The 22,500-nt window shown below is 44.0% G+C and overlaps 1 protein-coding gene and 2 long non-coding RNA genes across 6 annotated transcripts in view; all 3 read right to left on the reverse strand.

Annotated features, from left to right (window-relative positions):
• The window catches only part of kiaa1522 (KIAA1522 ortholog), a 126,111-nt gene that overhangs the window by 3,301 nt on the left and 100,310 nt on the right, over window positions 1-22,500 (reverse strand). The window contains exons 1-6 of one of the 3 annotated variants that reach the window (XM_035766579.2): window positions 7,481-7,939; window positions 7,218-7,350; window positions 4,831-4,938; window positions 4,154-4,317; window positions 3,745-3,930; window positions 1-1,844 (exon numbers count right to left, since the gene is read on the reverse strand). The exon at window positions 1-1,844 is cut by the window's left edge and continues 2,189 nt beyond it. In XM_035766579.2, coding sequence (XP_035622472.1) covers window positions 1-1,844; window positions 3,745-3,930; window positions 4,154-4,317; window positions 4,831-4,938; window positions 7,218-7,248 — 2,333 coding nt within the window. In that variant the 5' untranslated portion in view covers window positions 7,249-7,350; window positions 7,481-7,939. Of the gene's footprint in view, window positions 1,845-3,744; window positions 3,931-4,153; window positions 4,318-4,830; window positions 4,939-7,217; window positions 7,351-7,480; window positions 7,940-16,576; window positions 16,739-22,500 lie in introns of those variants that run through there. The other 2 variants (XM_052472896.1, XM_052472895.1) reach the window with 2 other exon arrangements.
• LOC127910025 (uncharacterized) lies at window positions 10,964-16,263 on the reverse strand. 2 transcript variants are annotated; one of them, XR_008073687.1, is made up of 3 exons: window positions 16,190-16,263; window positions 13,282-13,501; window positions 10,964-11,126 (listed from the first exon to the last, which is right to left on the reverse strand). It is a non-coding gene; the product is annotated as an uncharacterized LOC127910025 (long non-coding RNA). The 2 variants fall into 2 exon arrangements; XR_008073686.1 differs by lacking the exon at window positions 16,190-16,263 and adding an exon at window positions 13,556-13,629.
• On the reverse strand, window positions 13,693-15,737 carry LOC127910024 (uncharacterized). Its single transcript, XR_008073685.1, has 4 exons — window positions 15,697-15,737; window positions 13,993-14,102; window positions 13,774-13,828; window positions 13,693-13,719 (listed from the first exon to the last, which is right to left on the reverse strand). It is a non-coding gene; the product is annotated as an uncharacterized LOC127910024 (long non-coding RNA).

Genomic DNA, 22,500 nt, shown 5'->3' on the forward strand with positions numbered 1-22,500 from the left:
CTAACTTGTGTCTCCAGACTCTCTTCTTGATCCTTGACCTGTACAATACTACTACTACTCTGCTCCTGGTTTTGGTTCTGGTTCTGGACCTCTACACTTGCTTCTACCCTCTCTGCGATCATCGCCGAACTTCCTTTTTCTTTCGTTTGACTTTCTGTGCTCTCGACTCCCTGACTAACACAATCGGATACCCCAGACACCTGCTCTAGCGTAGGCTCAGTTTCTTCTTTCGAAACAATGTATTTGCTTTCTGATTTTATCAAAGGGACTTCCTCTACGGTAGCCTGCTTTTCATCTGAGCCTTGAGGCTCTTTGCTAGCTTCAGTTTGAGTTTCCTGCTTTTGCTTAATGATGTCAGCTTCATCTTTTAGTTCCTGTTGCCTCTGGAGCTGTGCTAGCCTGTTGACGTTGGGGCAAGGACCGCACAGCAGTTCGAAGGTGTGTCTGTTGTGGACCCAGGTTTCCGGGGGTGGCGGGGAAGGGGCTTTGATGTTGGGGGGTGGCGGAATGTTAAGCAGCTCTCTGATCGCCATGGATGCAGAGCAACGGGTCGGGGTCACCGTGGTCACCGTTGGTGGCTTTTCTGTTGTCCTTAGAGGCGGAGGTGGGGAGGCCTGCTGGGGTGTGCTAGGGATGTTTTTTGAAGCCTCTTGATTGATGTGTTCTGAGGTGACTGAAGACAGGGAGTTGAGGGAAGACGAGACAGAGGCTGCCGAGGAGGAAGCTCTTGAACCGGAACGTTCCGGTTTGACCGGCATCTTCTGGTGTTTACCTGGCGAGGCGAAAGGGAAGATCCCCTTGAGGGAGAGCGTCGGCGTTCCACTCTGCGTTGAGTACCCACTGGAGGGGGACATGGTCTTTTCAAATGTATCTCCCTCTGAGGGAGCTTTCTGTGGGGAAGAGCTGCTGGACCCTGGCCTACCACCAGGGGGGGGCTGTGTGGGACTCAGAGGATTAGAGGCTGTGGAGGATCTTGTACCATTTAAAGAGTTAAACGCAGATGAGTTGGATACAGGGATAGAGCTCTTTGTGATTTCTTTGTAGAGCTCTTTAGAGATCTCAATAGTAACCAAGCTTGTGTCCTCCGCAGTCTCCACCTCCCCACCCACAGAGTCACTTAGGTCTTTAATCTCCACCAGTCGCCTCTTTATCATCTCCTCATGGTGCAAAGAGTTGGTTCTCCTGGGGGGAGCCGGGGGCAGCTTGGTCTTCATGACCGACAGACTGCGAGAGAATCTGTGAGAGTCTCCAACATCGCTCATCTCCCCAGCACTGACAGGCCCAGATAGATCCGACTCAGGTCCCCCCTGAGCAGTTGCAGTACCAGTAACCTTACTAGTGCTGCTGACCCAGCTAGCTGAGCTTTGTAGGCTCACCAGGTCCTGGTCCCCAGCACCAGGCTGCTGCAGCAGTCTCTCCTGCCCAACGAGGCTCACTGTCTGTGAGTTAGCAGGTCCGAAGCTCCCCTTCGTGGAGGAGATGGCGGAGGAGTTGGACTTGATCATCTCGGAAGACTGCGAGTGGCTCCAGCCGGATCCCGAAGTCGCTGAGCGTGTGGTCGCCGTAGAGCCATTGTCACGGGAACTACTGTCACCATGGGAAAGGGCTTCGCCGCCATCATAGCAACCATCGCCACCCGACCTCCTCGAAGACGCAGGGCTTACTGACGACACAGATGCCGGGCTGCTCTTGCTGACGGTGTGTACCGTTCCTTTCCCATTGTTTCCATTGGTATGGCTGGTTCTGCGGTCAATCTGTATGACGTCGACGGAGGCCGGCAGGTAGGCGTTGGGGATGATCTTAGACAAGTAGGTGGCCTGGGGAGAGATGGACATCACCGGACCCTGGGAGGAGGCAAACACAAGGATCAACATGGAGCTGTGGCTCTGTCATACTATGTAGTGTACTGTGGAGCTGTCATACTATGTAGAGAACTGTGGAGCTGTCATACTATGTAGTGTACTGTGGAGCTGTCATATTATGTAGAGAACTGTGGAGCTGTCATACTATGTAGTGTACTGTGGAGCTGTCATATTATGTAGAGAACTGTGGAGCTGTCATTATGTAGAGAACTGTGGAGCTGTCATATTATGTAGAGAACTGTGGAGCTGTCATATTATGTAGAGAACTGTGGAGCTGTCATACTATGTAGAGAACTGTGGAGCTGTCATACTATGTAGAGAACTGTGGAGCTGTCATATTATGTAGAGAACTGTGGAGCTGTCCTACTATGTAGAGAACTGTGGAGCTGTCATACTATGTAGAGAACTGTGGAGCTGTCAAACTATGTAGAGAACTGTGGAGCTGTCAAACTATGTAGAGAACTGTGGAGCTGTCAAACTATGCAGAGAACTGTGGAGCTGTTAAACTATGTAGAGAACTGTGGAGCTGTCATACTATGTAGAGAACTGTGGAGCTGTCATACTATGTAGAGAACTGTGGAGCTGTCATACTATGTAGAGAACTGTGGAGCTGTCATACTATGTAGAGAACTGTGGAGCTGTCATATTATGTAGAGAACTGTGGAGCTGTCATATTATGTAGAGAACTGTGGAGCTGTCATACTATGTAGAGAACTGTGGAGCTGTCATATTATGTAGAGAACTGTGGAGCTGTCATATTATGTAGAGAACTGTGGAGCTGTCATACTATGTAGAGAACTGTGGAGCTGTCATACTATGTAGAGAACTGTGGAGCTGTTAAACTATGTAGAGAACTGTGGAGCTGTCATACTATGTAGAGAACTGTGGAGCTGTCATACTATGTAGAGAACTGTGGAGCTGTCATACTATGTAGAGAACTGTGGAGCTGTCATATTATGTAGAGAACTGTGGAGCTGTCCTACTATGTAGAGAACTGTGGAGCTGTCAAACTATGTAGAGAACTGTGGAAAACTATGCAGAGAACTGTGGAGCTGTCAAACTATGTAGAGAACTGTGGAGCTGTCAAACTATGTAGAGAACTGTGGAGCTGTTATACTATGTAGAGAACTGTGGAGCTGTCATACTATGTAGAGAACTGTGGAGCTGTCATACTATGTAGAGAACTGTGGAGCTGTCAAACTATGTAGAGAACTGTGGAGCTGTCAAACTATGTAGAGAACTGTGGAGCTGTCATACTATGTAGAGAACTGTGGAGCTGTCATACTATGTAGAGAACTGTGGAGCTGTCATACTATGTAGAGAACTGTGGAGCTGTCATACTATGTAGAGAACTGTGGAGCTGTCATACTATGTAGAGAACTGTGGAGCTGTCATACTATGTAGAGAACTGTGGAGCTGTCAAACTATGTAGAGAACTGTGGAGCTGTTAAACTATGTAGAGAACTGTGGAGCTGTCATACTATGTAGAGAACTGTGGAGCTGTTAAACTATGTAGAGAACTGTGGAGCTGTTAAACTATGTAGAGAACTGTGGAGCTGTAAGGATATGTAGAGAACTGTGGAGCTGTCATATTATGTAGAGAACTGTGGAGCTGTCATACTATGTAGAGAACTGTGGAGCTGTCATACTATGTAGAGAACTGTGGAGCTGTCATACTATGTAGAGAACTGTGGAGCTGTAAGGATATGTATCTTATTTCAGTGGTTCAGATAACAAGCTTGATGGTAGATGACCATGTGACGTGACCAGCAACATCCCAGGGAAATAAGTGCCATTTAGCAGACATTGTTTATCCAGTAGTGGGGGCAAACATTTCCGTATAGATGGAAGAAACGTGGAGAAAAACACACAGTTCACTCACAAGTGGCTCCTGGAGGAAGTTGGGCAATCCAACCGAGCAAGAGGAGGTCGTGCCCGGCACGGCCAGAGATCTGGGCCTCTGGGCGGAGGAGAGACGAGAGTCCAGTCCCCTGTGGTGCCTGAAGCCCTGGTCGTCCCTGTAAACAGACTGGAGGTGGTGTCTCAACAGCTGATCCTCTCTGGATGCCTATTTAGGTGAGATTAGTTGTAATTATAGTCATTTTAGTGAATTCTTGTTTAACATGAACAATAACTACCTTATTTTCAAAGAATCCTTATTGGAAATAAAACCGAAGTTATGTTTTGTCATGAACGTAGCCGTCTGTAATTAAAAGTATGACACTGTAACGTAAAGCAGAAAATAAATGTACTTGATCAGCTGGGGTTGTAAAAGTAAAAACAAGCCTCACCGCCAGTTCTGAGACATGTACTTTAGCTCCATCGTGGTTGGCTAGAGGGGTCTCTCCATCGATGTTGGGGATGACGACCACATCTGGTTGGCCGTCACTACCTTGTCCTCCAGAGCCGTTCGGGAGCTTGGAAGGAACTTGGTACGCAGACCCGCTGTGCAGGTCTAGAAGGAGAACGGCGGGAAAACATCGTTTGAATATGACAAAAGATCGTACCGTTGATTTGACTTCTTAAATGACAAGGTGGCTAAGGCGAATTCGTTCAGTATAGATCCCATTTTATTCAGTGAAACCACGAACCCTGGAACGTTGTTGGTTCGCGGGGACTTCGTAAAGTGAAACTCAGTACAATCCATCCAGTACATACGTACCCAGCTCAGTACAATCCATCCACTACATACGTACCCAGCTCAGTACAATCCATCCACTACATACGTACCCAGCTCAGTACAATCCATCCACTACATACGTACCCAGCTCAGTACAATCCATCCGCTACATACGTACCCAGCTCAGTACAATCCATCCACTACATACGTACCCAGCTCAGTACAATCCATCCACTACATACGTACCCAGCTCAGTACAATCCATCCGCTACATACGTACCCAGCTCAGTACAATCCATCCTCTACATACGTACCCAGCTCATTACAATCCATCCACTACATACGTACCCAGCTCTCTCTGGACCTGCTGGGGTATGCCCATGATGGTTGTCCTCCTGCTCCTGTTCTTCTTCTTCTCTAGTCTTTTCACTGGGTTCAGAGGTTTGAACGTGGAGCCTGAGAGAAGAGGGTTTAGAGGAGGATGAAAGATAAGACAAGTGGATTTATGAGTAAAGATGTGATGCGGGTTTAAATGCACTTTAAAAGTTTGATTTGATTCGAAAGGGATGAAAGGAGAGATGAAGAGGGAGGAGAGTTAATATATTATATACGATATTGAGAATCACAGTCGGATTCAAGAGTGAACGATTGGAATAGTGTTTGGGTGGGAAGATTTTTCAAAGAGAAGGACAGAAATGTGTTGGATTTAGGGCTGTGACGGTCATGGGATTTTGGATGGATGGTAATTGGCCAACCAAATGACTACGGCCTCCGTAATAAGCGTTCGAAAATAACAAAACCACAACGAAGAAGACATATTGTTTCCTCTCCTAACCCGGTGCTGACGCGACGGTCGTTTAGGAGCGAAGTTTCATCCCGTTCATTTAAGAGGCTGTGTTACCACAGAAACGGAATCAACCGCACAAACGGCTGACCGTCCCGTCTTCAGTCAACAGTTATGACTGTTATTTTTTATTCTCACGGCGTTCTTCGTTTTCGTAACTGTCGCTAACATGGTTATATGGTCATTTTGCCAGTTCAAGTTGGAATGGTTTAGGCTTCAGGAACTCAGAGGGTCTGGTTGTAAATTACAATGAGATTCAGTGAGAGGGAATCAGTGAGTATTATGGGATTCAGAGCCTTGCCCCCAAGCTGGGACATACCAGGAAGAGGCAGAGCACTATTTGGATGGTAGAGACATTCTAAGACAGTAACAAACTACAGCTCTCTCTGTGTGTGTGTGTGTGTCTGTGTGTGTGTGTGTGTGCTCGCGCATGCGTGCGTGCGTGTGTGTGAGTGCGTGCGTGTGTGCGCATGCGTGTGTGCTTTGACTATTCTTTGTGTGTAACGAGATCCTCTGGTTTTGTCGACAGGTCTAAACAGAATCTAACCACAGTAGACAGTAGAGACCCAGTAGACAGTAGAGACCCAGTAGACAGTAGAGACCCAGTAGAGACAGTATAGAGACCCAGAAGAGACCCAGTGGAGACCCAGAAGAGACCCAGTAGACAGTAGAGACCCAGTAGAGATAGAAGAGACCCGGTAGAGACCCAGTAGAGACCTAGAAGAGACTCAGTAGAGACAGAAGAGACTCAGTAGAGACAGAAGAGACTCAGTAGAGACAGAAGAGACTCAGTATAGACAGAAGAGACTCAGTAGAGACCGAGATAGAAGAGACCCAGTAGAGATAGAAGAGACCCAGTAGAGACCCAGTAGAGACCCAGAAGAGACCCAGTAGAGACCGAGAAGAGACCCAGTAGAGATAGAAGAGACCCAGTAGAGATAGAAGAGACCCAGTAGAGATAGAAGAGACCCAGTAGAGATAGAAGAGACCAAGAAGAATCTCAGTAGAGACAGAAGAGACTCAGTAGAGACAGAAGAGACTCAGTAGAGACAGAAGAGACTCAGTAGAGACAGAAGAGACTCAGTAGAGACAGAAGAGACTCAGTAGAGACAGAAGAGACCCAGAAGAGACCCAGTAGAGACACAGAAGAGACTCAGTAGAGACAGAAGAGACCCAGTAGAGACAGACGAGACCCAGTAGAGACAGACGAGTCCCAGTAGAGACAGAAGAGACCCAGTAGAGACTCAACAGAGAGACAGTACAAACCCAGTAGAGACAGAAGAGACCCAGTAGAGACTTAATAGGCCCAGTAGAGACTTAATAGACCCAGTAGAGACAGAAGAGACCCAGTAGAGACCCAACAGAGAGACAGTAGAGACCTAGTAGAGACTTAATAGACCCAGTAGAGACCCAACAGAGAGACAGTAGAGACCCAGTAGAGACAGAAGATACCCAGTAGCAACAGAAGAGACCCAGTAGAGAGAGTAGATTCCCAGTAGAGACAGAAGAGACCCAGTAGAGACAGAAGAGACCCAGTAGAGACAGAAGAGACCCAGTAGAGACTTAATAGACCCAGTAGAGACAGAAGAGACCCAACAGAGAGACAGTAGAGACCCAGTAGAGAGAGTAGATTCCCAGTAGAGACAGAAGAGACCCTGTAGAGACAGAAGAGACCCTGTAGAGACAGAAGAGACCCAGTAGAGACAGAAGAGACCCAGTAGAGACCCAACAGATAGACATTAGAGACCCAGTAGAGACAGAAGATACCCAGTAGAGACAGAAGAGACCCAGTAGAGAGAGTAGACTCCCAGTAGAGACAGAAGAGACCCAGTAGAGCACACACACACATACAGACACACACACAGACACAAAAAACGATCTTGTCCTTTACCTTGGCGCGTGATCACGGGTCTCGTGGACATGGCTGACGATACAGCGGAGGTCGCCGCGGTAACAGAATTCCCGGCGGTGCTTCCGGACTCCTGACATCCATCCCAGTGGTTGGCGCTGACATCCTGTCCTGGCTGCAGAGAGGGATTACAGGAGTGGGTGTTAGGGAAACAAGGTATTCCGTCTCTGTGTCTCTGTGCAGAAGCTGTTGTCTGCTCCGCTCTCTTAGTCACATAAGATTGCTTTAAATGAACCACTACTTACGAGGCCACTCTGGTCATCCTGAAAGCCCACTCCATTATTATATTCTGATGGAGAATCATAAAAAAGGTTATTCGATCACAGATAAACCCATACACGGTAGCTCCAACAACGACATTTAACCATCTGGAGTTGAACCCCTGTGATATGGTCTGAGTACACATCTTCATATTGTATACTGTTTAGAGTGTGTAGTACTCACCCTCTTGTAGGGAGTAGTGAGAACATACAGGGCGTTCGGAAAGTATTCAGACCCCTTTCACTTTTTTCCACATTTTGTTTACGTTGAAGCTTAATTGTAAAATGGATTAAAACAATTTAAAAATATATCTACACACGATACCCCAGTGGAGGGGAGGAGCGGCGCTAGAGATGAGAAGCAAATACAGGGAGTGAACATTTACCTGGGAAAACGGACATCAAAACAAGAACATCATCTGAACAAAACGACATAACGACAATAATTCTGACACGGGGAACAAACTGAGGAGCACACAGATATAGAGGGGGGTGGGGGGGTGAACAACAAGGTAATGAGAGTCCAGGTGAGTCCAAAATAGCTGTGTGTTTTCTTTTTATTTGATTTATTTTTTAATTTCACCTTTATTTAACCAGGTGAGGCCAGTTGAGAACCAGTTATCATTTACAACTGCGACCTGGCCAAGATAAAGGAAAGCAGCTCTACACAAACAACAACACAGAGTTACACATAAACAAACGTACAGTCAATAACACAATAGAGAAAAATTAAAGTCTACATACAGTGTGTGCAAATGGCGTGAGGAGGTATGGCAATAAATAGGCCATAGTAGCAAAGTAATTACAATTTAGCAGATTAACACTGGAGTGATAGATGAGCAGATGATGATGATGTATAAGTAGTGATACTGCTGTGCAAAAAGGTAAATAAAAACAGTATGGGGATGAGGTAGGTAGATTGGGTGGGCTATTTACAGATGGGCTATGTACAGCTGCAGCGATCGGTTAGCTGCTCAGATAGCTGACGTTTAAAGTTAGTGAGGGAAATAAAAGTCTCCAGCTTCAGTGATTTTTGCAATTAGTTCCAGTCAGTGGCAGCAGAGAACTGGAAGGAAAGGCGGCCAAAGGAGGTGTTGGCTTTGGGGATGACCAGTGATGGTGTGATGATGGTGACAGCACAATGAAGGAGACGCGGGAGCAGGCGTGACACCCATAATGACAAGCAAAAAACCCAGAAATACCACATTTACATGTAATACCTTTATTTACATAATTATTCAGACCCTTTTATTTACATAATTATTCACACCCCTTTATTTACATAATTATCCACACCCCTTTATTTACATAATTATCTGCACCCTTTTATCTACATAATTATTCACACCCTTTTATTTACATAATTATTCAGACCCTTTGCTATGAGACTTGAGCTCTGGTGCATCCTGTTTCCATTGATTATCCTTGAGATGTTTCTACAACTTGATTGGAGTCCACCTGTGGTAAATTCAATTGATCGGACATGATTTGGAAAGGCACACACCTGTCTATATAAGGTCCAACAGTTGATGCATGTCAGAGCAAATGCCAAGTCATGAGGTTGAAGGAATTGTCCGTAGATTGAAGCCACTCCTCAGTAAAAGGCACATGACAGCCTGCTTGGAGTTTGCCAAAAGGCACCTAAAGACTCTCAGACACAAGAAACAAGATTCTCTGGTCTGATGACACCAAGATTGAACTCTTTGGCCTGAATGCCAATGGTCACGTCTGAAGGAAACCTGGCACCATCCCTACGGTGAAGCATTGTGGTGGCAGCATCATGCTGTGGGGATGTTGTCAGTGGCAGGGACTGGGAGACTAGTCGGGAAAGATGAACGGAGCAAAGTACAGAGAGTTTCTTGACAAAAAGTTGCTCCAGAGAGCTCAGGACCTCGTCAGGATCGAGGGAAAGATGAACGGAGCCAAGTAAAGAGAGATCCTTGGTGAAAACCAGGACTTCAGACTGGAGAGAAGGTTCACCTTCCTAAGCACACAGCCAAGACAATGCAGGAGTTGCTTCGGGACAAGTCTCTGAATGTCCTTGAGTGGCCCAGCCAGAGCCCGGACTTGAACCCGATCTAACATCTCTGGAGAGACCTGAAAATAGCTGTGCAGCGACGCTCTACATCCAACCTGACAGAGCTTGAGAGGATCTGCAGAGAGCAATGGGAGAAACTCCCCCAAAACAGGTGTGCCAAGTATCATACCCAAGAAGACTTAAGGCTTTAATCGCTGCCGAAGGTGCTTCAACAAAGTACTAAGTAAAGGGTCTGAATACTTATGTAAATATGATATGAGGTTTTAAAAAAAAATCTTTAATATTTAATAATATTTGCTTACAGTTTCTCATTATGGGGTATTGTGATGTCATTATGGGGTATTGTGGTTTCATTATGGGGTATTGTGATGTCATTATGGGGTTTTGTGGTTTCATTATGGGGTATTGTGATGTCATTATGGGGTATTGTGATGTCATTATGGGGTATTGTGATGTCATTATGGGGTTTTGTGGTTTCATTATGGGGTATTGTGATGTCATTATGGGGTATTGTGATGTCATTATGGGGTATTGTGATGTCATTATGGGGTATTGTGATGTCATTATGGGGTATTGTGATGTCATTATGGGGTTTTGTGGTTTCATTATGGGGTATTGTGATGTCATTATGGGGTATTGTGATGTCATTATGGGGTATTGTGATGTTATTATGGGGTTTTGTGGTTTCATTATGGGGTATTGTGATGTCATTATGGGGTATTGTGATGTCATTATGGGGTATTGTGATGTCATTATGGGGTTTTGTGGTTTCATTATGGGGTATTGTGATGTCATTATGGGGTATTGTGATGTCATTATGGGGTATTGTGATGTCATTATGGGGTATTGTGATGTCATTATGGGGGTATTGTGTGTACATTGATAAGGACACATTTTTATTTCATCCATTTTAGAACAAGACGTAACATAACAAAATGTGGAAAAAGTAAAGGGGCATGAATACTTTCAAAATGAACTTTATCTTATATTGTTACTGTTTAGAGTGTGTAATGCTGCCCCTGCTGTTGTAGTATCTATAACCCCTCCCGTGTCTCAGTGTGTAATGCTGCCCCTGCTGTTGTAGTATCTATAACCCCTCCCGTGCCTCAGTGTGTAGTGTGCAGTTTGTAGTGTGTAGTGTGTAGTGTCACTACCTTCTTGTTGTAGTATCTATAACCCCTCCCGTGTCTCAGTGTGTAGTGTCACTACCTTCTTGTTGTAGTATCTATAACCCCTCCAGTGCCTCAGTGTGTAGTGTCACTACCTTCTTGTTGTAGTATCTATAACCCCTCCCGTGTCTCAGTGTGTAGTGTCACTACCTTCTTGTTGTAGTATCTATAACCCCTCCAGTGTCTCAGTGTGTAGTGTCACTACCTTCTTGTTGTAGTATCTATAACCCTCCAGTGTCTCAGTGTGTAGTGTCACTACCTTCTTGTTGTAGTATCTATAACCCCTCCAGTGTCTCAGTGTGTAGTGTCACTACCTTCTTGTTGTAGTATCTATAACCCCTCCAGTGTCTCAGTGTGTAGTGTCACTACCTTCTTGTTGTAGTATCTATAACCCCTCCCGTGTCTCAGTGTGTAGTGTCACTACCTTCTTGTTGTAGTATCTATAACCCCTCCAGTGCCTCAGTGTGTAGTGTCACTACCTTCTTGTTGTAGTATCTATAACCCCTCCAGTGTCTCAGTGTGTAGTGTCACTACCTTCTTGTTGTAGTATCTATAACCCCTCCAGTGTCTCAGTGTGTAGTGTCACTACCTTCTTGTTGTAGTATCTATAACCCCTCCAGTGTCTCAGTGTGTAGTGTCACTACCTTCTTGTTGTAGTGTCACTCAGTGTGTAGTGTCACTACCTTCTTGTTGTAGTATCTATAACCCCTCCAGTGTCTCAGTGTGTAGTGTCACTACCTTCTTGTTGTAGTATCTATAACCCCTCCAGTGTCTCAGTGTGTAGTGTCACTACCTTCTTGTTGTAGTATCTATAACCCTCCAGTGCCTCAGTGTGTAGTGTCACTACCTTCTTGTTGTAGTATCTATAACCCTCCAGTGCCTCAGTGTGTAGTGTCACTACCTTCTTGTTGTAGTATCTATAACCCCTCCAGTGTCTCAGTGTGTAGTGTCACTACCTTCTTGTTGTAGTATCTATAACCCCTCCTCAGTGTGTAGTGTCTCAGTGTGTAGTGTGTAGTGTCACTACCTTCTGTTGTAGTATCTATAACCCCTCCCGTGCCTCAGTGTGTAGTGTCACTACCTTCTTGTTGTAGTATCTATAACCCCTCCAGTGCCTCAGTGTGTAGTGTCACTACCTTCTTGTTGTAGTATCTATAACCCCTCCAGTGTCTCAGTGTGTAGTGTCACTACCTTCTTGTTGTAGTATCTATAACCCCTCCAGTGTCTCAGTGTGTAGTGTCACTACCTTCTTGTTGTAGTATCTATAACCCCTCCAGTGTCTCAGTGTGTAGTGTCACTACCTTCTTGTTGTAGTATCTATAACCCCTCCAGTGTCTCAGTGTGTAGTGTGTAGTGTCACTACCTTCTTGTTGTAGTATCTATAACCCCTCCAGTGTCTCAGTGTGTAGTGTCACTACCTTCTTGTTGTAGTGTCACTCAGTGTGTAGTGTCACTACCTTCTTGTTGTAGTATCTATAACCCCTCCAGTGTCTCAGTGTGTAGTGTCACTACCTTCTTGTTGTAGTATCTATAACTCCCCTCCAGTGTCTCAGTGTGTAGTGTCACTACCTTCTTGTTGTAGTATCTATAACCCCTCCAGTGTCTCAGTGTGTAGTGTGTAGTGTCACTACCTTCTTGTTGTAGTATCTATAACCCTCCAGTGTCTCAGTGTGTAGTGTCACTACCTTCTTGTTGTAGTATCTATAACCCCTCCAGTGTCTCAGTGTGTAGTGTCACTACCTTCTTGTTGTAGTATCTATAACCCCTCCAGTGCCTCAGTGTGTAGTGTCACTACCTTCTTGTTGTAGTATCTATAACCCCTCCAGTGTCTCAGTGTGTGTGTAGTGTCACTACCTTCTTGTTGTAGTATCTATAACCCCTCCCGTGCCTCAGTGTGTAGTGTCACTACCTTCTTGTTGTAGTATCTATAACCCCTCCAGTGTCACTGTGTACACTACCTTCTTGTTGTAGTATCTATAACCCCTCCAGTGTCTCAGTGTGTAGTGTGTAGTGTCACTACCTTCTTGTTGTAGTATCTATAACCCCTCCCGTGTCTCAGTGTGTAGTGTGTAGTGTCACTACCTTCTTGTTGTAGTATCTATAACCCCTCCCGTGCCTCAGTGTGTAGTGTCACTACCTTCTTGTTGTAGTATCTATAACCCCTCCAGTGTCTCAGTGTGTAGTGTCACTACCTTCTTGTTGTAGTATCTATAACCCTCCCGTGTCTCAGTGTGTAGTGTCACTACCTTCTTGTTGTAGTATCTATAACCCCTCCAGTCCAGTGTCTCAGTGTGCCTCAGTGTGTAGTGTCACTACCTTCTTGTTGTAGTATCTATAACCCCTCCCGTGTCTCAGTGTGTAGTGTCACTACCTTCTTGTTGTAGTATCTATAACCCCTCCAGTGTCTCAGTGTGTAGTGTCACTACCTTCTTGTTGTAGTATCTATAACCCCTCCCGTGTCTCAGTGTGTAGTGTCACTACCTTCTTGTTGTATAACCCCTATCTCAGTGTGTAGTGTGTACCCCCTCTTGTTGTAGTATCTATAACCCCTCCAGTGTCTCAGTGTGTAGTGTCACTACCTTCTTGTTGTAGTATCTATAACCCCTCCAGTGTCTCAGTGTGTAGTGTCACTACCTTCTTGTTGTAGTATCTATAACCCCTCCCGTGTCTCAGTGTGTAGTGTCACTACCTTCTTGTTGTAGTATCTATAACCCCTCCAGTGTCTCAGTGTGTAGTGTCACTACCTTCTTGTTGTAGTATCTATAACCCCTCCCGTGTCTCAGTGTGTAGTGTCACTACCTTCTTGTTGTAGTATCTATAACCCTCCCGTGTCTCAGTGTGTAGTGTCACTACCTTCTTGTTGTAGTATCTATAACCCCTCCAGTGTCTCAGTGTGTAGTGTCACTACCTTCTTGTTGTAGTATCTATAACCCCTCCCGTGCCTCAGTGTGTAGTGTCACTACCTTCTTGTTGTAGTATCTATAACCCTCCAGTGCCTCAGTGTGTAGTGTCACTACCTTCTTGTTGTAGTATCTATAACCCCTCCAGTGCCTCAGTGTGTGTGTCACTACCTTCTTGTTGTAGTATCTATAACCCCTCCAGTGCCTCAGTGTGTAGTGTCACTACCTTCTTGTTGTAGTATCTATAACCCCTCCCGTGTCTCAGTGTGTAGTGTCACTACCTTCTTGTTGTAGTATCTATAACCCTCCCGTGTCTCAGTGTGCAGTGTCACTACCTTCTTGTTGTAGTATCTATAACCCCTCCTGTGCCTCAGTGTGTAGTGTCACTACCTTCTTGTTGTAGTATCTATAACCCCTCCCGTGCCTCAGTGTGTAGTGTCACTACCTTCTTGTTGTAGTATCTATAACCCCTCCAGTGTCTCAGTGTGTAGTGTCACTACCTTCTTGTTGTAGTATCTATAACCCCTCCAGTGTCTCAGTGTGTAGTGTCACTACCTTCTTGTTGTAGTATCTATAACCCTCCAGTGTCTCAGTGTGTAGTGTCACTACCTTCTTGTTGTAGTATCTATAACCCCTCCCGTGCCTCAGTGTGTAGTGTCACTACCTTCTTGTTGTAGTATCTATAACCCCTCCCGTGCCTCAGTGTGCAGTGTCACTACCTTCTTGTTGTCGTATCTATAACCCCTCCAGTGTCTCAGTGTGTAGTGTCACTACCTTCTTGTTCTAGTATCTATAACCCCTCCAGTATCTCAGTGTGTCGTGTCACTACCTTCTTGTTGTAGTATCTATAACCCCTCCAGTGTCTCAGTGTGTAGTGTCACTACCTTCTTGTTGTAGTATCTATAACCCCTCCCGTGTCTCAGTGTGTAGTGTGTAGTGTCACTACCTTCTTGTTGTAGTATCTATAACCCCTCCCGTGTCTCAGTGTGTAGTGTCACTACCTTCTTGTTGTAGTATCTATAACCCCTCCCGTGTCTCAGTGTGTAGTGTCACTACCTTCTTGTTGTAATATCTATAACCCCTCCCGTGTCTCAGTGTGTAGTGTCAATACCTTCTTGTTGTAGTATCTATAACCCCTCCAGTGTCTCAGTGTGTAGTGTCACTACCTTCTTGTTGTAGTATCTATAACCCCTCCAGTGTCTCAGTGTGTAGTGTCACTACCTTCTAGTTGTAGTATCTATAACCCCTCCAGTGTCTCAGTGTGTAGTGTCACTACCTTCTTGTTGTAGTATCTATAACCCCTCCAGTGTCTCAGTGTGTAGTGTCAATACCTTCTTGTTGTAGTATCTATAACCCCTCCAGTGTCTCAGTGTGTAGTGTCACTACCTTCTTGTTGTAGTATCTATAACCCCTCCAGTGTCTCAGTGTGTAGTGTCACTACCTTCTAGTTGTAGTATCTATAACCCCTCCAGTGTCTCAGTGTGTAGTGTCACTACCTTCTTGTTGTAGTATCTATAACCCTCCAGTGTCTCAGTGTGTAGTGTCAATACCTTCTAGTTGTAGTATCTATAACCCTCCAGTGTCTCAGTGTGTAGTGTCACTACCTTCTTGTTGTAGTATCTATAACCCTCCAGTGTCTCAGTGTGTAGTGTCAATACCTTCTTGTTGTAGTATCTATAACCCTCCAGTGTCTCAGTGTGTAGTGTCACTACCTTCTTGTTGTAGTATCTATAACCCCTCCAGTGCCTCAGTGTGTAGTGGCACTACCTTCTTGTTGTAGTATCTATAACCCTCCAGTGTCTCAGTGTGTAGTGTCACTACCTTCTTGTTGTAGTATCTATAACCCCTCCAGTGCCTCAGTGTGTAGTGTCACTACCTTCTTGTTGTCGTATCTATAACCCCTCCAGTGTCTCAGTGTGTAGTGTCACTACCTTCTTGTTGTAGTATCTATAACCCTCCAGTGCCTCAGTGTGTAGTGTCACTACCTTCTTGTTGTAGTATCTATAACCCCTCCCGTGCCTCAGTGTGTAGTGTCACTACCTTCTTGTTGTAGTATCTATAACCCTCCAGTGTCTCAGTGTGTAGTGTCAATACCTTCTTGTTGTAGTATCTATAACCCCTCCCGTGTCTCAGTGTGTAGTGTCACTACCTTCTTGTTGTAGTATCTATAACCCCTCCCGTGTCTCAGTGTGTAGTGTCACTACCTTCTTGTTGTAGTATCTATAACCCTCCAGTGTCTCAGTGTGTAGTGTCACTACCTTCTTGTTGTAGTATCTATAACCCTCCAGTGTCTCAGTGTGTAGTGTCACTACCTTCTTGTTGTAGTATCTATAACCCCTCCAGTGCCTCAGTGTGTAGTGTCACTACCTTCTTGTTGTAGTATCTATAACCCCTCCCGTGTCTCAGTGTGTAGTGTCACTACCTTCTTGTTGTAGTATCTATAACCCCTCCCGTGCCTCAGTGTGTAGTGTCACTACCTTCTTGTTGTAGTATCTATAACCCCTCCCGTGCCTCAGTGTGTAGTGTCACTACCTTCTTGTTGTAGTATCTATAACCCCTCCAGTGCCTCAGTGTGTAGTGTCACTACCTTCTTGTTGTAGTATCTATAACCCCTCCAGTGTCTCAGTGTGTAGTGTCACTACCTTCTTGTTGTAGTATCTATAACCCCTCCAGTGCCTCAGTGTGTAGTGTCACTACCTTCTTGTTGTAGTATCTATAACCCCTCCAGTGTCTCAGTGTGTAGTGTCACTACCTTCTTGTTGTAGTATCTATAACCCCTCCCGTGCCTCAGTGTGTAGTGTGCAGTGTGCAGTGTGTAGTGTGCAGTTTGTAGTGTGCAGTGCGTAGTGTGTAGTGTCACTACCTTCTTGTTGCAGTATCTATAACCCCTCCCGTGCCTCAGTGTGTAATGTGCAGTGTGCAGTGTGTAGTGTGCAGTTTGTAGTGTGCAGTGCGTAGTGTGTAGTGTCACTACCTTCTTGTTGCAGTATCTTTAACCCCTCCCGTGCCTCAGTGTGCAGGTCCTCTAGGTACTGAGGGCGACTGCCCTCGATGAACACATTCTCCTGGTAGTGTGAGGAGGAGGCTGTGTAGTGAACTGTCAACCTCTTCTGCTCATCCTGACCCTTAGGACCAGCTAGAGACAGAGAGAGAGACAGAGAGAGAGACAGAGAGAGAGACAGAGAGAGAGACAGAGAGAGAGAGAGACAGAGAGAGAGAGAGAGAGAGAGATGTTTAACTTAGATAGAAAGAACTTAGGCCCTACTTTCACTCTCTCTCTCTTTTTCTCTCACCCATCTAAAAAGGGTTTCAGACCAGACCAGTCTTCCTCCACTACTGCTGCAGAACCAATCAGATCAGACCAGTCTTCCTCCTCTGCTCCTGCAGAACCAATCAATACCACTCCACTGACTTCCCTGATTGTCTTACACCTGACTTTACTAGCACATCTCCTCATGGAAGAGAGAGAGGGAGAGAGAGAAACGAACGTGGGAAAAGATTCACAAACTAATCTCCCATTCCACAACCCTCCAAATACAAGAGAGAGAGAGAGAACAAGAGGTAGAGAGGGGAGAGAGAGAGAGAGAGAGAGAGACAGAGAGAGAACAAGAGGTGGAGAGGTAGAGAGGGGAGAGAGAGAGACAGAGAGAGAACAAGAGGTGGAGAGGTAGAGAGGGGAGAGAGAGAGAGAGAGAGAGAGACAGAGAGAGAACAAGAGGTGGAGAGGTAGAGAGGGGAGAGAGAGAGACAGAGAGAGAACAAGAGGTGGAGAGGTAGAGAGGGGAGAGAGAGAGAGAGAGAGAGAGAGACAGAGAGAGAACAAGAGGTGGAGAGGTAGAGAGGGGAGAGAGAGAGAGAGAGAGAGAGACAGAGAGAGAACAAGAGGTGGAGAGGTAGAGAGGGGAGAGAGAGAGAGACGGAGAACAATAAGGGAGAGACATGCCAAATAAGATAAAGGGAGACAGAGAGGAAGAAAGAAAGAAAGAAAGAAAGAAAGAAAGAAAGAAAGAAAGAAAGAAAGAGAAGGAGAAAAGAGAGCGGGAGCTATTTCTACCCTGTGCAGACTGTGCCTATGTTTATCTCTCTCTCTGTGTGCCTGCGTGGCATTTCAGGGTGCGTTTGTTTCCCTGTCTTCCCTCTGCCTTGTTAACTCCTACCAGCTCACACTGATCCTGAATGGGCCGAGAGAAGGGATTACACATACAGTCTCTACAAGAATATCCATCGTTTTAATGGTTGTAAATGGTTTGTTACAGGATAACATTGTTATGAGTTTTACTTTATGAGTTTTACTTTCGCGTCAGGAAAACTGTTTCTGGCCTGTGAACATGGGGAAGATTGAATGTATTGAAGGTTAAGGAGAAGTCTGAGATTCGATAAACATTGGCTTTGGGTTAACCTTAAACAATACGTTAAACAGGGATGCTATCGTCCAGAAGGCGAGGTCAGTACCGGTGCGTCAAAGCTGAGACTGAAGAACAGCTTCTATCTCAAGGCCATCAGACTGTTAAACAGCAATCACTAACTCAGAGAGGCTCTATGTTGAGACCCAATCACTGGCCACTTTAATAAATGGATCACTGGTCACTTTAATAAATGGATCACTGGTCACTTTAATAAATGGATCACTGGTCACTTTAATAAATGGATCACTGGTCACTTTAATAAATGGATCACTAGTCACTTTAATAAATGGATCACTGGTCACTTTAATAAATGGATCACTAGCCACTTTAATAAATTGATCACTAGTCACTAATAAATGGATCACTGGTCACTTTAATAAATAGATCACTGGCCACTTTAATAATGGAACACTGGTCACTTTAATAAATGGATCACTAGTCACTTTAATAAATTGATCACTGGCCACTTTAATAAATAGATCACTAGTTACTTTAATAAATAGATCACTAGTCACTTTAATAAATGGATCACTAGTCACTTTAATAAATGGATCACTGGTCACTTTAATAAATGGATCACTAGTCACTTTAATAAATGGATCACTGGCCACTTTAATAAATGGATCACTAGTTACTTTAATAAATAGATCACTAGTCACTTTAATAAATGGATCACTAGTCACTTTAATAAATGGATCACTGGTCACTTTAATAAATGCCACTTTAATAAATAGATCACTAGTCACTTTAATAAATGGATCACTAGTCACTTTAATACATGGATCACTGGTCACTTTAATAAATGGATCACTGGCCACTTTAATAAATGGATCACTGGCCACTTTAATAAATGGATCACTAGTCACTTTAATAAATAGATCACTGGCCACTTTAATAAATGGATCACTGGCCACTTTAATAAATGGATCACTAGTCACTTTAATAAATGGATCACTAGTCACTTTAATAAATAGATCACTGGCCACTTTAATAAATGGATCACTGGCCACTTTAATAAATGGATCACTAGTCACTTTAATAAATGGATCACTGGCCACTTTAATAAATGGATCACTGGCCACTTTAATAAATGGATCACTGGCCACTTTAATAAATGGATCACTGGTCACTTTAATAAATGGATCACTAGTCACTTTAATAAATGGATCACTAGTCACTTTAATAAATGGATCACTAGTCACTTTAATAAATGCCACTTTAATAATGTCTACATAATGTCTACTGTACTCTATACCATCTACTGCATCTTGCCTATGCTGCTCGGCCATCGCTCATCCATATATTTATATGTATATATTATTCCTCCCTTTAGATTTGTGTGTATTTGGTAGTTGTTGTGGAATTGTTAGATATTACTTGTTAGATATTACTGCACTGTCTGAGCCAGAACTAAAAGCACAAGCATTTCACTCCTCTCACAATAACATCTGCTAACCATGTGACCAATAACATCTGCTAACCATGTGTATGTGACCAAAAACATCTGCTAACCATGTGACCAATAACATCTGCTAACCATGTGACCAATAACATCTGCTAACCATGTGACCAAAAACATCTGTTAACCATGTGACCAATAACATCTGCTAACCATGTGACCAATAACATCTGCTAACCATGTGTATGTGACCAATAACATCTGATAACCATGTGACCAATAACATCTGATAACCATGTGACCAATAACATCTGCTAACCATGTGACCAATAACATCTGCTAACCATGTGTATGTGACCAATAACATCTGTTAACCATGTGACCAATAACATCTGCTAACCATGTGACCAATAACATCTGCTAACCATGTGACCAATAACATCTGCTAACCGTGTGACCAATAACATCTGCTAACCATGTGTATGTGACCAATAACATCTGATAACCATGTGACCAATAACATCTGCTAACCATGTGACCAATAACATCTGCTAACCATGTGACCAATAACATCTGCTAACCATGTGACCAATAACATCTGCTAACCATGTGACCAATAACATCTGCTAACCATGTGTATGTGACCAATAACATCTGATAACCATGTGACCAATAACATCTGATAACCATGTGACCAATAACATCTGCTAACCATGTGTATGTGACCAATAACATCTGATAACCATGTGACCAATAACATCTGCTAACCATGTGTATGTGACCAATAACATCTGATAACCATGTGACCAATAACATCTGCTAACCGTGTGTATGTGACCAATAACATCTGCTAACCATGTGACCAATAACATCTGCCAACCGTGTGACCAATAACATCTGCTAGCCGTTTGACCAATAACATCTGCTAACCGTGTGACCAATAACATCTGCTAACCATGTGTATGTGACCAATAATATTAGAATGGTACACGGGAGCGAGTGGATGGCCAACTGCTAGGCCTCTCTTTGTTCCTGTTTAGTCCCTGTTATGTCTGTCTCTTTATTTAGATAACTAATCTATGCATCAACTGTATGCTTGCATTCCCTCTCTCTCTCTCTCTCTCTCTCTCTCTCTCTCTCTCTCTCTCTCTCTCTCTCTCTCTCTCTCTCTCTCTCTCTCTCTCTCTCTCTCTCTCTCTCTCTCTCTCTCTCTCTCTCTCTCTCCTTCCCTCCCTCCCTCCCTCCCCCTTCCCTCCCATAGGTTTATTACTGATGATGATTCTAGAACTCAGCATTGTGTATCAAAAGTATCAAAAACTACTCCTCTAAAACCGTTTAAGCTAGAAACACTATTGGAACTTAAAAAATGCAGACTGGTCTGGAATAGTGTGCTTTCATACAACCTTTTGATATGATTTTTAACTTCTCTGAGCGAGGGGGCAGTTTCCTGAATTTCGGATGACTGATTTGCCCAAAGTAAACTGCCTGTTACTCAGGCCCAGAATCTAGGATATGCCTATAATTGGTAGCAGTGGATAGAAAACTCTCTGAAGTTTCTCAAACTGTTCAAATGATGTCTGTGAGTATAACAGAACTGATATGGCAGGCAAACACCTGAGGATAATCCATCAATATTTTTATTTTTTGAGGTCACAGGCCATTTCAATGATACTCAAAATAATTCCTCCCAGATTGCAGTTCCTATGGCTTCCACTAGATGTCAACAGTCTTTAGAAAGAGTTTCAGGCTTGTTTTTTGAAAAAATGAACAAATAGTTGTAGTTTTTCCAAAGGTGTCCCTCATTTGAAATGTAGTCTTGTTGAGCGAATGAATGAGGTGCGCGCTCTGAGTTACTAATCTTCCCTATTGAACATACTATTCTCTGTCTTAAATATGATCGTTTATTTCGATTTTAGAGGATAAATTAGAAACACCGTTTGACTTGTTTGGATGCACTTTAACAGTAACTTTTTGGATTTGTTTGTTTCTGCAAGTTGAACGACTGAATCATGCACGACAACTAAACTGACATTTTTGGGATATAAAGGAGGACTTTATCGAACAAAACAACCATTCGTTGTGTAGCTGGGACCCATTGGATTTGCAAACAGAGGACGATCTTCAAAGGTAAGTGATTTATTTAATCGCTATTTGTGATTTTTTGACGCCAGTGCTGGTTTTGAAAAGTATTTTTGATGCTGGGCGCTGTCATCAGATAATCGCAAATTTGATTCTAAGACGATGAGTAAACTATTTGACTTTTGACACCAATCAGCTTCCTTGACCACTTTTCTCAACAAGGCGCCGTAGACAAATTCTTAAAGGGTACAAAGACATATTGCCAGATTGTTTGGCGCCTTGGTCCACTTCTCTGATATACAGATCTGGAATCAGAACAGCAACAGTCAACCAATCAACCCCCCCCCTCACAGACAGACATTTCTCTTCTCACAGACAGACATTTCTCTTCTCACAGACAGACATTTCTCTTCTCACAGACAGACATTTCTCTTCTCACAGACAGACATTTCTCTTCTCACAGACAGACATTTCTTCACAGACAGACATTTCTCTTCTCACAGACAGACATTTCTCTTCTCACAGACAGACATTTCTCTTCTCACAGACAGACATTTCTCTTCTCACAGACAGACATTTCTCTTCTCACAGACAGACATTTCTCTTCTCACAGACAGACATTTCTTCACAGACAGACATTTCTCTTCTCACAGACAGACATTTCTCTTCTCACAGACAGACATTTCTTCACAGACAGACATGACATTTCTTCACAGACAGACATGACATTTCTTCACAGACAGACATTTCTTCACAGACAGACATTTCTTCACAGACAAGTCGTCTCTTGTTCTTGTAAATATTTTCAGCCTTTTTTCTTCATCTATTCATGAGATCCGAGGAAGATAAAAGTCAGGAGAAACCATCACATGGTTTAGGTTTAAATGTGTTAGAGGTTTTGTCAACGTGACTCGTGTATTTCTGAGAAGTGAGGACAGGAAGCGGTGAAAGCACACCAAGTCTTTCACTTATCCCGAGGCTCTGCTTCCAGGTGTAGGCGGCACCTGCAGGGTA

This window comes from Oncorhynchus keta, chromosome 20 (genome assembly GCF_023373465.1).
Source record: "Oncorhynchus keta strain PuntledgeMale-10-30-2019 chromosome 20, Oket_V2, whole genome shotgun sequence".
NCBI classification, from domain to species: Eukaryota; Metazoa; Chordata; class Actinopteri; order Salmoniformes; family Salmonidae; genus Oncorhynchus; species Oncorhynchus keta.